Source organism: Drosophila mojavensis, unplaced genomic scaffold (assembly GCF_018153725.1).
Source record: "Drosophila mojavensis isolate 15081-1352.22 unplaced genomic scaffold, ASM1815372v1 contig_74, whole genome shotgun sequence".
NCBI classification, from domain to species: domain Eukaryota; kingdom Metazoa; phylum Arthropoda; class Insecta; order Diptera; family Drosophilidae; genus Drosophila; species Drosophila mojavensis.
In genome coordinates, this window is record NW_025318899.1 from 13,825,549 (window position 1) to 13,837,211 (window position 11,663).

At 42.5% G+C, this 11,663-nt stretch overlaps 2 protein-coding genes across 4 annotated transcripts; one reads left to right on the top strand and one right to left on the bottom strand.

Annotated features, from left to right (window-relative positions):
* Positions 1-349: 349 nt before the first annotated feature.
* On the bottom strand, positions 350-1,408 carry LOC6582406 (adenine phosphoribosyltransferase). 2 transcript variants are annotated; one of them, XM_015162436.3, is made up of 3 exons: positions 1,153-1,408; positions 789-1,026; positions 350-732 (listed from the first exon to the last, which is right to left on the bottom strand). In XM_015162436.3, the coding sequence occupies exons 1-3, from the start codon at positions 1,212-1,214 to the stop codon at positions 517-519; spliced, it is 516 nt and encodes a 171-aa protein (XP_015017922.1). In that variant the 5' UTR covers positions 1,215-1,408; the 3' UTR covers positions 350-516. The 2 variants fall into 2 exon arrangements, with proteins under 2 accessions (XP_015017922.1, XP_002008109.1); XM_002008073.4 differs by having other exon boundaries at positions 1,157-1,405.
* An 888-nt stretch (positions 1,409-2,296) lies between these two features.
* LOC6582407 (LHFPL tetraspan subfamily member 3 protein) lies at positions 2,297-9,779 on the top strand. 2 transcript variants are annotated; one of them, XM_044009976.1, is made up of 6 exons: positions 2,297-2,559; positions 7,554-7,770; positions 7,838-7,971; positions 8,325-8,451; positions 8,744-8,986; positions 9,048-9,779. In XM_044009976.1, exons 2-6 carry the CDS (start codon positions 7,629-7,631, stop codon positions 9,197-9,199), a joined length of 798 nt encoding a protein of 265 aa, XP_043865911.1. In that variant the 5' UTR covers positions 2,297-2,559; positions 7,554-7,628; the 3' UTR covers positions 9,200-9,779. The 2 variants fall into 2 exon arrangements, with proteins under 2 accessions (XP_043865911.1, XP_002008110.1); XM_002008074.4 differs by having other exon boundaries at positions 2,298-2,559; positions 7,577-7,770.
* The last annotated feature ends 1,884 nt before the right edge of the window (positions 9,780-11,663 follow it).

Sequence of the window (11,663 nt, forward strand, 5' to 3'; positions counted from 1 at the left end):
CCCATCCGACTGTCAGTTTCAGTTTGAAAATTTTCAGTTTTCGCGCCGGCGTCGCTATGTGGCCGTCCATTGTTTGAGAGCGTTCTGCCTGCTCGAGCAGAGCAGAGCGGGGCGCTGAGTGGGTGCTTCAGATTTGTTTATCGGCGAGCGAGGAGCTCACTCAGTTTTTTATGATGCCACAGGCCAAACACTTTTGTTTATGGCTGAGCAAAAGGCAAGGCCGGCAAGAGCAGCACATGGAAATTGAAATGCGCAGAGAGAACATGCTTGACTAGCGAGCGCACAGAGAGCAGAGAGGGTTGCTCCAACAGGAGAGGGTAGTACATAAAGTTTCTAAGCCAAAGTATTTATATAAAAATATTAACTTATTTATTTGCACTAATTTGTTTTGACAACCATTGTGTGTAAGTATTCTCATAGGAAATTTTATAAAAAAAATTATACAAATTCACTTGGGTGATCCTTGAGGTAAGAGAAGTTCCATCTAAATGCATTTATGGAAAGTCTGTGTCTTTTTTAGTACTGTATCAGGGAATGCACATCGCAGTCCAGCCTCTTACGGCCATCGAGGTCCACGAGCTCAATAACCACCAGGCTTTCCAGCAAAACGCCACCCAGCTTGCGAACCAATTCGCTGGCAGCCGACAGCGAGCCACCCGTGGCCAGGAGATCATCCACAATGATGACCTTTTGGCCAGGCTTAATGGCTGTGCGCTGCAGCTCAAAGGTGTCCTATAAATAGAGTATGTGTTATAGTCGATCCCTAGTATGAGTCTAAAATTGCTTACGGAACCATATTCCAGCTTATATTCTACAGACACCACATCACCAGCCAGCTTTCCCTTCTTGCGTACCGGTGCGCAGCCCACGCCCAGCTCAGTGGCCAGCAGCATGTTGAAGAGGAAACCACGCGAATCCAGACCTACTATAAGCTCCACGTCTGGATGAGTGGTGCGGATATGCTCCACCAACAAGTCCCGTAGATAAACACACGCTTTGCCATCGGTTAGGGCTCCGAATATGTCGCTGTGAGGCAAATAGAGATAAGAAAGGGGAGCACATGTTAATCCTTTGATAAGCATTCTAATATTGCCAATAAAATATACACATGTAACTTAACAAACATGCTATGTACTGATAAAGCTAACTGACCCACCGGAAAACGATGCCCTTCTTAGGGAAATCCAGATATTTGCCAATCTTTGACTTAACATATTCCAATTTATCTGCACTGCTTATTTCGCTCATGTTTGCAGAATGCTTTTTTATTTTTATTACTCTGTACTCAATAAAGACGGATAAATATTCGAATTTTTACAAATTACAAAATTTACACAGCAACTACGTGCGTTCCACTTGGTTTCTTGATCACTGACACTGAAAGGTCGTGTGGCAAATTGATAAACCAGCTGCTTATCAGCTGAGCGAGGTGGTTGCTAGTGATGAGGCAAAGCCAGGGCTGCATAATCGATTACATTTGCACTGGCGGGGGAATTTAAAAGGTTTTGTTTTTTTTTTTTTTCTTCAGGGTAAAAATGCAAATAAAAATTAGTTTGGTCAAATATAAATTATATATATTTGTAGAATATTATAAACATTTATATTATATATTTTAAAAATATAATTTAAAATAAAAGAATGCAAAGCATTTGGTTGAATATTGTACAAAATGAAAATAAATAAAATACTTTAATTAAACTAATAATGTTTTATTTATATATTACTTATTGCTCCACTTCTCCCAATTTTCTTCATTCCATTTATATTTTTCCCATGCACATGTCATCTACAAATCGCAGCAAATTCTTCGGACTTATTCAGTTGCCAATTATTTATCCAGGCATTTCCTAAACAAAGAAAGGAAATAAAAGAAATGTGCGGGCATTCGCCAAACATCCTGCAGGTAGAGAAGCCATAGTAAGTCGTACATTCAGTGGTGTTTCCCTTTTTTCCTCTCTCTCCTCTCTGGCTTTATTTGTACACAGAAATGTAATAATTGGAGAAATTTCAATCATTCTTCCAAGAAACGAACGTAAGCTCTTTTAGTACTTTGATAGCTGCACATTTATCAGTAGTAAAAACAAAAATAATTGAAAAGAAATTTAAACAATTTACATTCCACTTATCTGAGGCGCGCCAACTGTCACAATAATGCATTCCCTCTCCCTCTCTCTCTCTCACACACTCATTCACAGTCTGTATCGTTCGTCAGATCTTTCGCTCTCTCTGGCCTGGCAGGTAAGCCGAGCTGAGAGCGTGAGTGTGTCGTGTCTTCAGAGGTGATTGTCTCCCAATGCCAAGCGGATCTCAAGACTCGAGCAGCACAGTTCGAGTCTCAGCGCCAAACGCGACGGTTCATAGCGGAAAATCGTGATCGTAGAAATAGTTCGTTCGTCCGTTTGGGGTAACGTTTTTTCAGTGCTATTCGCGACTTTAAATTTATGCACAAAAGCAACAATACAATTTAATAACGTTAAACAAAACAAGAAATAATCAACCGGTTCTGCAGGCTAATAATACTTCACACCAAAAAAGCGACAACAGCAACAAAATAGAATTGTAAGCCACACACGAAAATAAAAAGTTATTCGAGTTTTTTTCATATAAGTGCAAATGTCAATTGAAGGCAACAGCAAAGCTGAAAACTTTGCAGCGTTTCCTCGCAATTTTCGCTGCTTTTGCAGTTTTGACATTAAGACAAACCGCAAGAAACCAACATCAGCAGCAGCAGCAAAAACAAAGTTCATGCAACATTAAAACGTGTAAACCTACAAAAAAAAACAACAACAGCAGATATTGAAATATTATTGCAAGCAACAACATTCACATTTACACACACACACACACACACACACGCACATACATAGAACACCTTTTAGTGACCATGTTGCTCTGAAGACGTGCGTTTAAAAAACTGCAACAGCAACAACAACATCAGAAACTGCAACAACTGCAGTCAGAACAACAAAAACAGCAACAACAACAGGCACAGCAAAAACCGCGCTGGCAACGTGAAAAACCAGAAAAGAGGCACAATTTTTTTTTGTTTTCGTTCGAAATGTGCCTCTGCAACTGCGCTGTGGCGGCTGCCATAATGGGCGCCCTAAATGCGCCCAATATGGGGCGCCTAATGTTGCAAAGCTGCAGAAATATTGCGTTAAGAACTGGAGTCTAAAAAACTGGAGACTATAGAGTTACATTTAAGCATTTAATAAGCGGATATTGTGAATCATTTTTCGAGCAAGCCGCCTAATCGAGAGCTTAAAAGTACTATACTTAAGGCAGGATAAGAACGACAACGACAAGATAGCAAGATAATATATATTCAATAGCGAAATTTACTAAAATTCTGGATTGTTTAAGAGGGGAGCCGGATACAGAAATTTCCCAACACTACTTGCCTTGAGAACATTCTTCGTGCCTACTTTTCTTGCTGTCTCTGTCTAAATATGCAGGCTAAACTTTCATCAGAAATTCTTTCAAATTTATATACGCACTTCAGCTCTTGCCAAAGCATTGCGGCCCAAAAGCCTGTTTACTCAGCAATCCGCACCTGTTAAAGGTACTAAAAAAAAAAAAAAAAGAAAAATAACTGAAGAATCTCGGTGTGAGTTACTATTATGTATATACATATGTATGTTGGTCTGAGGCCCACATAGTTGTAGTTGCTTAAGTTGTTGTAGTAGATGTTGTTGTAGTTGTTGTTGTTGCTGGTTATTTGCTAGCTCGCTGGGCCGTAGGAATGCGCGAATGTTTGCCAACATTAAAAATCGTGATCTAATAAAAGTAAGCAGCTCGGCGACACATTCGCCACAGAGCGAGACACACAGAGGCTGTGTGAGCAGGATAGAGAGTAAGTGATAGAGAGAGAGAGAGAGAGAGAGAGAGTGAGATAGGGAGAGATTGAGGTATAGAGAATCTACGACGAAGACTACCCACATCTTGTGGACATAGAAGCTGTTGACTGGGCTTGATTGGTACCTAAATGCTGTTGAATAACTGACCGCGATCTTTGTGCACGGTTGCGGGTTCCGTTGCGAAAAAAGAAATCGTCTGCCATAAGCATATGCAAACGCCGATCGAAAGGGGAGAAATGAGCCAGAAAGCAGAAGCAGCGGGAGAAAAGAAACAAATAAAAACATTCTACAACTTTTGTACGCCCTGGCAAAAAAGGCAACAGCAAACTGACAAACTGAAAAAAAGAAATAAAACAGCTTTTTGAAGACATTTCCGCATAATTCTGTAGCGTTTCATGTTTTGCTGCGGTTCAGTCTTTCGGAACAAGTTTGGCGCAACTACAACAACAACAACAATTTTGTGTAGTAACTCTTTAATGTGTTAATCAAGTTGCCGTCAGTCCCTTGGAGCAAGCGTTCCAACTTGTTAAAGGTTACGCTTAGCTGCTCAGCCCGAAAAACTGAAATGAAATCAGATGAAATTAAGTCAAACATAAACGAGCTTTAATAGACGAACAACTGCGGCTGGCAATGCGGAACAACGCACACGAGTTTTGCTCTAAACATGCGACTTTGGTGCATTTAAGCCGCATTAGTCGGGAAAAGCTGTGAAAAGCCGAGAAAATCTGAAGTGCTAAAGAGCTGAAAATTGTGAAAATGAATTAGCAGCGGATGCCATCAAAGTCAAGAGCCAAGAGCCAACAGCCAAGAGCCAAGAGCTGGCTATGACCTCGCTCCACTCTCCCCTTACTACGGGCCCCCTGCCAGCCACGCCTCTTTTCCGCTTGTTTATGCCTAATGTGAAATTTATGTTGTGCGGCTCTTTCAAAGTAGAAAGTAAATGTGAGCTGACCAAAGTGCCTGCCACATGAGGCACGAGTAGAAAGCCAAGCTGCCACCAAATGTTGCCGCTGCACTTAGCGCATTCTGCGTTCTGCAGCCCAAGTTTGTCAAATTGTTGCGAGACTCATTGTTTTTATGCCACGTTCTGTTCAGCAAGTGCGCTTCAGCCATTACCCAACTGACCTTATTTTATGCCATATGCAATGCTCAGCACTCGCACACACACACACACACACACACATACACACTGGTTTGTTTTGCTGCTTCTTGGTTTGGCATTTTGGTATTTAGCTTGCGCGCGTTTTCTGCCGCGTTAGCTGGAATAAACGCTGCGACTGCAGCAGACTTGAGCAACAGCATTCGACTTATGTCGGACTGTTGTTATTGATGTTAAAAGTCAAAGCTGATTTCTGATTTCTGTGCATATATGTAGCTGCCAAGTGAAACTTTTGTGTGCTCAACTGCCCGCCGGCCGGCAGCAGCAACAGCTACAGCAGCAGCAGCAGCAGCATCAGCAATAGCAACACATCAACACATCAGCAACATCTCAGCTTCATTGGGCGAACGGATGTAGATACGGCATCTTGGCAAGTTACTCGCCATCTCACCATCTCCATCTCTTCAGCTCGGCCTTTCGTGCTGCGTCATGCCCGTACCACAATACCAGTTACAGTACTCACTCGTCCCGCTGGCTGGTCACTTTCTTTTCTTTCTCTCGTGATCGATGCGAGTGCGCAAAGAATGCATTGAAGTACACACAAATGTATGTCTTACAAATACACTGTGCAAAATGCTATGCAACTAGGTCCATATTTATACATGAAACGGGAGAAGGCTGCTTGGTGTCTAAAATCTGACTTAAATAACAAATTTCAAAACAACTCTTAGAATTCTTGCTAATTATTCTATTATCATACGCGCTAAATACTTATACACATAAAGAAATATCTGTGTTGTATATTTTATTTTATTCGTTTTTTTTATGGTCAGTTAATTCGCACTTCGAATCAGCCTCAACTCTCGAGCTGCTCTGACACCTTTGCTGCCCTGCATTCAACACGACTTGGGCAACTTTTTCTCACAGTGTGCGCTGTGCTGGGTGGCTCGCCAATTGGATTTGATTGCCAGCTGAAATTCGCAATTACAGCACCGAGTATCTGTGGCTCGCATAGAGTCAGTCATATATATGCATACTCACGTTCAGTTTTCATTTAAATTGTCCGACGATCGTTCGCAGGAAATTATTATATGTCTGCGGTTTGTCTGCGTCGAGAGTTGGCCCACTGCTCTAGCGGTCGGCGGCTGACGACTGACGACTGAAGGCGACTCGTTTTCCCAGACTTTTCAGGCGCTACGTGAGTCAATCGCCGTCGCAGTTCAGCTTTTCCATTGTTATTGAAAGCGTTTCGGCCAATCGCTCGGTTTGGCCAGACGCCTTTGTTAACTCACGTGCTGCGGCCCTCAATGGACTGTTAAGCGCTTGGCCATAATATTTATGTTAATGGGTTGGGCCAAGACGCGAGTTGTTCTTGCAGCTGGCAAACCTTGGCTCGCTCCTCTACTTATTAGCATTATTATGGTAATTGCGTGGACTCGGACGCGTTTTCTTTTCTGTGTGCTTCTCTCTAGCTTAATTGAGTGTCATTTACTTTTTCTCTTTTATTGTTTGCTTTTCATTTAGTTGAATCAACGAAATTTTGGAGGTCTTAAGCTTACGAAAAACAGAGCCAGCTACACTTTTTCTTTTGTGCTGCTTCCGTAAAACTCGAAAAAAAAAATAGAAATAAAAGTAAATGTAAAGACAAAAGATAAGAGAGGCATAAAAACATAATAAATTACGAATACGCAATGTTGTCGGTGGGATCTTTTTGGGCTGGTGGCAAGACAATGCACTGAATATTCACTTGCATTTGTTTTTATTTTTTCAGGCTTTTGTTTTTCGGGCTTTTTTCTTGGAATTTTATTTATTTGATTTTTGAAGTGGCTGCGAGATGAATTGAACAAAAATTTACCACACTTTCAAAATGGAAAACATGTTTATTGATAGGCAGCTCAAAGCCAGTTGCTCCGCTCAGTTTTGGCCGTTTGCAACTTTTTGCGCCATGAATCACTGCTAAAATTAGATAGAGTCAAAATTCGTTAGTGACCCTCTCTCTCTCTCGCTCTCGCTCACTCACTCTCTCTTTCTGTGTCCGTGGCTCGTTAAGCTATTAGTTTATCTCTCTGCTTTTTGCATAACGTCTTTTGATTTGTCTTTTGACATATGATTGCCTCGCATTCGACTGGTTTGGCTTCATAGAATTAACTGTTGGTGAAAATGAGGCAATAGCTTGGCCCCCAAAAATAATTATCTTTTCGATTTACATAAGCCCGAAACGATTTGCGTTTGGGATTTCGATTTTTTAATTGGCGAAATATTTCGCTCTGATTGAAGTGAAGGGGAAAACGTTTCTTGCCTGTGGAAAATGTTGGAAAAAGCATTTCACATTTGATTTCACATGATTCGATCATCGGTAATTTCTTTTTAGGGGCAACTCATTTCAAGCTCCAATTCACTTCTTTAGCGAACAAACGAGGTCAGCAAACTAAAAGCTGGCCAAATTAATAGGCTTACAACTCGACACTAAACACAAAAGCAAATACATGACAAACAAAAACCAGCAACTATTGTTGATTACCACCAACTGTTGCTGCTGCTGCTGTTGTTGTTTTTTATGTTTTATTGTTGTTAATAACATTTTACTTATGTCTAAGCGTGCTTAACATTTTTTGAACAGCCAACAATAAACGGAGCCAGAGTCAGGCGAAGAAAGACGAAAACCTCACGCAATGGGCACCAAAATCGAGTACGTCGATACGACGCACCTATACGCTTCCAAATACATTCGCAACTCGAAGGCAATCGGCGTGCTGTGGGCGATCTTCACCATATGCTATGCAATCATAGGCATTGTGGCCTTTGTCACACCAGGTGAGTGTGGATTGATCATGCCGATAGATATAGCTCATACTATACCCTACTATGCAATTCATTGCAGAGTGGATTGGCGATCCGGATAGCGACAGTGCCGGCCGTCTGGGCCTCTGGCAGCAGTGCCAGCGCGACGAGATCTTCGACAATTGCCGTCGTCGCTGGGAGAACATATTTGCAGTGCCCACGTTTTCATTTCAGGTGCGTATTTGCTTAGGTTAAAGTAAACTAGAAAGCCCAGCTGAGGCAGTTCGACAATAAAATGCCCTGTAAATATATAATCTATAGTGGAGTAGTTGCATTTGTGGTTGTTGTTACTCATTTATTCACGAAATTGAAATTCAAATTGATGTTAGTTAAGTTATCATACTAAGTATTTATTGAATTTGATTTAAAAACTCGCATTAACTATTCGAGTAAGACAGTTAATTACAGCTAAAAGCATATATATAATTCTGGCTAGACAATCTGAGGCTAGATTATTACTTAAGAATTCTTAGGCCATTTCTCTATAAAAAACCTTTGATTTGATTTGCTGCTTTTATCGCTTGCAGTTGGCCACATTCTTCATGATCGCGGCCGTTGGGCTGGCCTTGCTGACGATATTCTTTTTGGTTTGTTTGCTGTTCATGAAGTCGACGCGCGTCTTCCACATATGCGGCTGGATGCAAATAATATCAGGTGTGTATATGTGCAGGTGTGCGTGTGAGTGTGTATGTGTGTGCGCTGGGCCCAATTCTCAATTGAGAGTTTCCAGTTTCAATTGCTGACTTCGACGGAAGTCAGTTTGACAAATGATATCGCAACTGCAGCTCATACTTTGAGCACGTTTCGATGTCTGCTGCTGCTGTTGCAATGAAATGTAATCTCATTGCGAAATGCGGCTCAATTTAGAATTGTTGAATTCTTGTGCTTCGATCAGCATTTGTCACGTAGCTTAATATCAATCGACTTTGGTTTTTATCGCTTTCAGCGCTCTGCATGATTGTGGCCTGCGCTGCGTTTCCCTTCGGCTGGAATTCAGATGATTTCCGCAAGATCTGTGGCCCAGAGGCGAACCGATTCGAGTTGGGCCTCTGCAGCATACGCTGGGCCTATCCGTTGGCCATAATTGGCTGCGTGGACGGCGTTGTTCTGGCCACATTGGCGTTCATATTGGCTACGCGCCATGTGCGCCTGCAGCCGGATCCCATCTATCAAAACTCTCTGTACAAAGGTGCGCACCAAATACCCATTTATATTTGTTTATCATTATATTCAAGTTCCATTTGTTGCAGGTGAAATCAATAATGCGTATCTGACGGACGCCATTAGCTTGGCGGGCTCTCGCAAGTCGAATCCACACATCACGGGCCTCAATTTACAGCCCATTTTGCTGGTGGCGCCGCCCAATGAGGACAGCATCTCACAGTTCTCGCGCTATCACTGAGCTCAGTTTTCTCAGTTTTCTTGCCGCCGCCAATTCAAATTCTTAACGGGCAGTCAACCGTTTAGGTTGTTGCATTGGAAATGTCGAAAATAACCGTTTAGCATGTGCACAAACCTTGAAGCAGTAACTGTAGAAAGCTAAGCGGTACGAAACGTTAACCGGTTTGCACTGCTTTCTCTTAGCGGGGAACCAAACCAGGGGATGAAAACGCTGTCAAGTGTTTGCAAGCCAAGCAAAGCTATACAGCTGGCACTGCTTACACTTATCATGTATACATACCACTAGCTGGGCACTTCGTTAGGTGTTCGTTTCGTTAAGATTTGAATTTGCTTTTTGGCTGTTACAATTTAATATGATATCTTGGTAATATAATGCGTGGGTGTGTGTGTGTGTGCCTGTTTGTGAGACTGACTGACTGAGTGTTTAGCCTCAACTTAATTTTAACTAATTTAAATGTATTTGTGTATAGCTTGTGCCTAACTTGATACGTTTACTCTATAGATTACGATCGCTGCCTGTAAATTATATGCCCGTAAATATAAATATAATGTACAAAAATATATATTGAACATAAAAATAATTGTCTTTCGCCTATTCGTATTCAACCGCAATCACAGCCCCAATTATGCCATCATCATCAAGCCATAAACATCAAGAGCACAAAGGAGAAGAAGAAGAAGGTCAGCAACTTTTCTGCGCATTTGGACAAACAAATATCAAATTATGCTCCTTGTAATGCCTCTGCCTTGGCTCTGCCCAATTCTCGGCAAGCAGGCGACGCACATAAAAACCAATAACGGCCAACTTAGCGCCCAATTTGTTTGTATGCCACACCCCCCACTCATCGCACATCGCCTATCGCCCATCCGCCCCATCGTCCAATAACCATTTGGCACATACTTTTCCAATAAAGTATTTACAGCAAACTTTTTGCCTGCTGGCAATTGAAATATTCCGCGCAAAGATGAAATCAAATAGAGCCAAAATACGATTACTACGAGCGGGCGTAACTGACTGCGCAATACTCTGTCTAACACAAATCAGTTGAAGTTTTAGCTGTAACGCTGACTGACAAATGACTATAAAACTCTGGCTGTGCCCTATAGCTTTCTACGCACGTTTGTGCCTGAGGGCGTAGCTCAAGCTGCCTTAAGTGTGACCGTTAGCTATGTCACATCGCATTTTGAGCATTTGTCAATTCCCAAGTGGGCGTGCCCAAAGAGACTTCACGCCTGCTCTGATGCAAGTCTCCGCCAGTCTTCAGCTGATATGCCCCACTCACTGGCTGAACAGAGCATAATGAGAGAAAAAGCGCAGCTCTCGGTGCCTGATGTTGCTGTTGTAGCTGCCAGCCTGGGCACGTTTTAATATTCTTGTATAATTCATAAGCAATTCCATCAACGCTCTCCAAATGCGGCCTAAGTGGCCGAGCAGCTGGCGCCAAATGCTCAGCTCGACATGGCTCAGCTCGGCTCTGCTCAGCCCACCACCGGAACACCGAGTCGCTGTCCCATCTCGATGCTCGCTGGCATTTTATTTACTTCAGCCATTTCTTGGCTGCCCCACCCCTCCTGCCCGCCTGCCCTACTGGCTGCAGCATATGGCTCCACGTTTCTGGGCCATTTCGACACGCATTCGATACGTGGCCCAGGGCCTCGATGAAGATCTCTGAGGGAGTCGCTTTTGGATTTTGATGTGCCAATTGTTTTTATTCGATTTGATGTGCGGCGTCATAAATGAGTTTTTAACTTTTGCCTGTTGTCCTTGAGGTGTGGGCGTCAATGTGACGGTGGGCGTGGCAGCTGTGGCAACATGTGCCATCGCTTATTAGCTGAGCACTTGGACACCATTTTTATGCGCTTCGAAGTGTTAGTGAAAATGTGCCAAAATAGCGCAGCAAATGAACAACGACAACAACAACAACAACAGTTAGAGCAACATTTTCATTGCGCTTGTGTAATTACAAAAAAAATAAGAAGCAAAACTGGACATAATTTGACCTTTGGCGTTGTAGTTAAGCCAACATGCCACGCCCACACACAGCGCGCGCGCCTACATACACATTTCAGTTACATTACACCGAGCAGCAGCGGCAACAGCAAAGTCAAAGGGTCGTTGGGCGGGGCCAAATGAATTGCGCCTTTAAGGTTTTCGTTTAAGTGAAATGTCAGTTGCAGAAATTGAATCGAAAATTGTAAAATTGGTTTTGTATAAACATTTTTGCCAAATGAAATGAAATGAAAATGCTTTTGTTATAGCTGCCCGAAAAGCAGTTCCTGATGCCAGCGACCCCTCTGGCCGTCTTCCCGCTCCTCTTGGGCCTGGTTGCCAGCCAAGTTCTCCTCTCTCTTTTTTTCTTGTTTTGTTCTTTCAGCTTTCTTTCTTCAGTTTTGAGCAGCGAACACATCATATTTCTTGTGCCTGTTTTTTATTTCTTGTGCAAAACAAAGGGCCTGCCTTGCCC

Coding starts and splice junctions, on each gene's coding strand:
- LOC6582406 (XM_002008073.4), bottom strand. CDS start 1,248: ATGAGCGAAATAAGCAGTGCAGATAAATTGGAATATGTTAAGTCAAAG. Junction 1,027..1,156: donor AAGAAGGGCATCGTTTTCCG/GTGGGTCAGTTA, acceptor TTTGCCTCACAG/CGACATATTCGGAGCCCTAA. Junction 733..788: donor ATAAGCTGGAATATGGTTCC/GTAAGCAATTTT, acceptor CTCTATTTATAG/GACACCTTTGAGCTGCAGCG.
- LOC6582407 (XM_044009976.1), top strand. CDS start 7,629: ATGGGCACCAAAATCGAGTACGTCGATACGACGCACCTATACGCTTCC. Junction 7,972..8,324: donor TGCCCACGTTTTCATTTCAG/GTGCGTATTTGC, acceptor TATCGCTTGCAG/TTGGCCACATTCTTCATGAT. Junction 8,452..8,743: donor CTGGATGCAAATAATATCAG/GTGTGTATATGT, acceptor TATCGCTTTCAG/CGCTCTGCATGATTGTGGCC.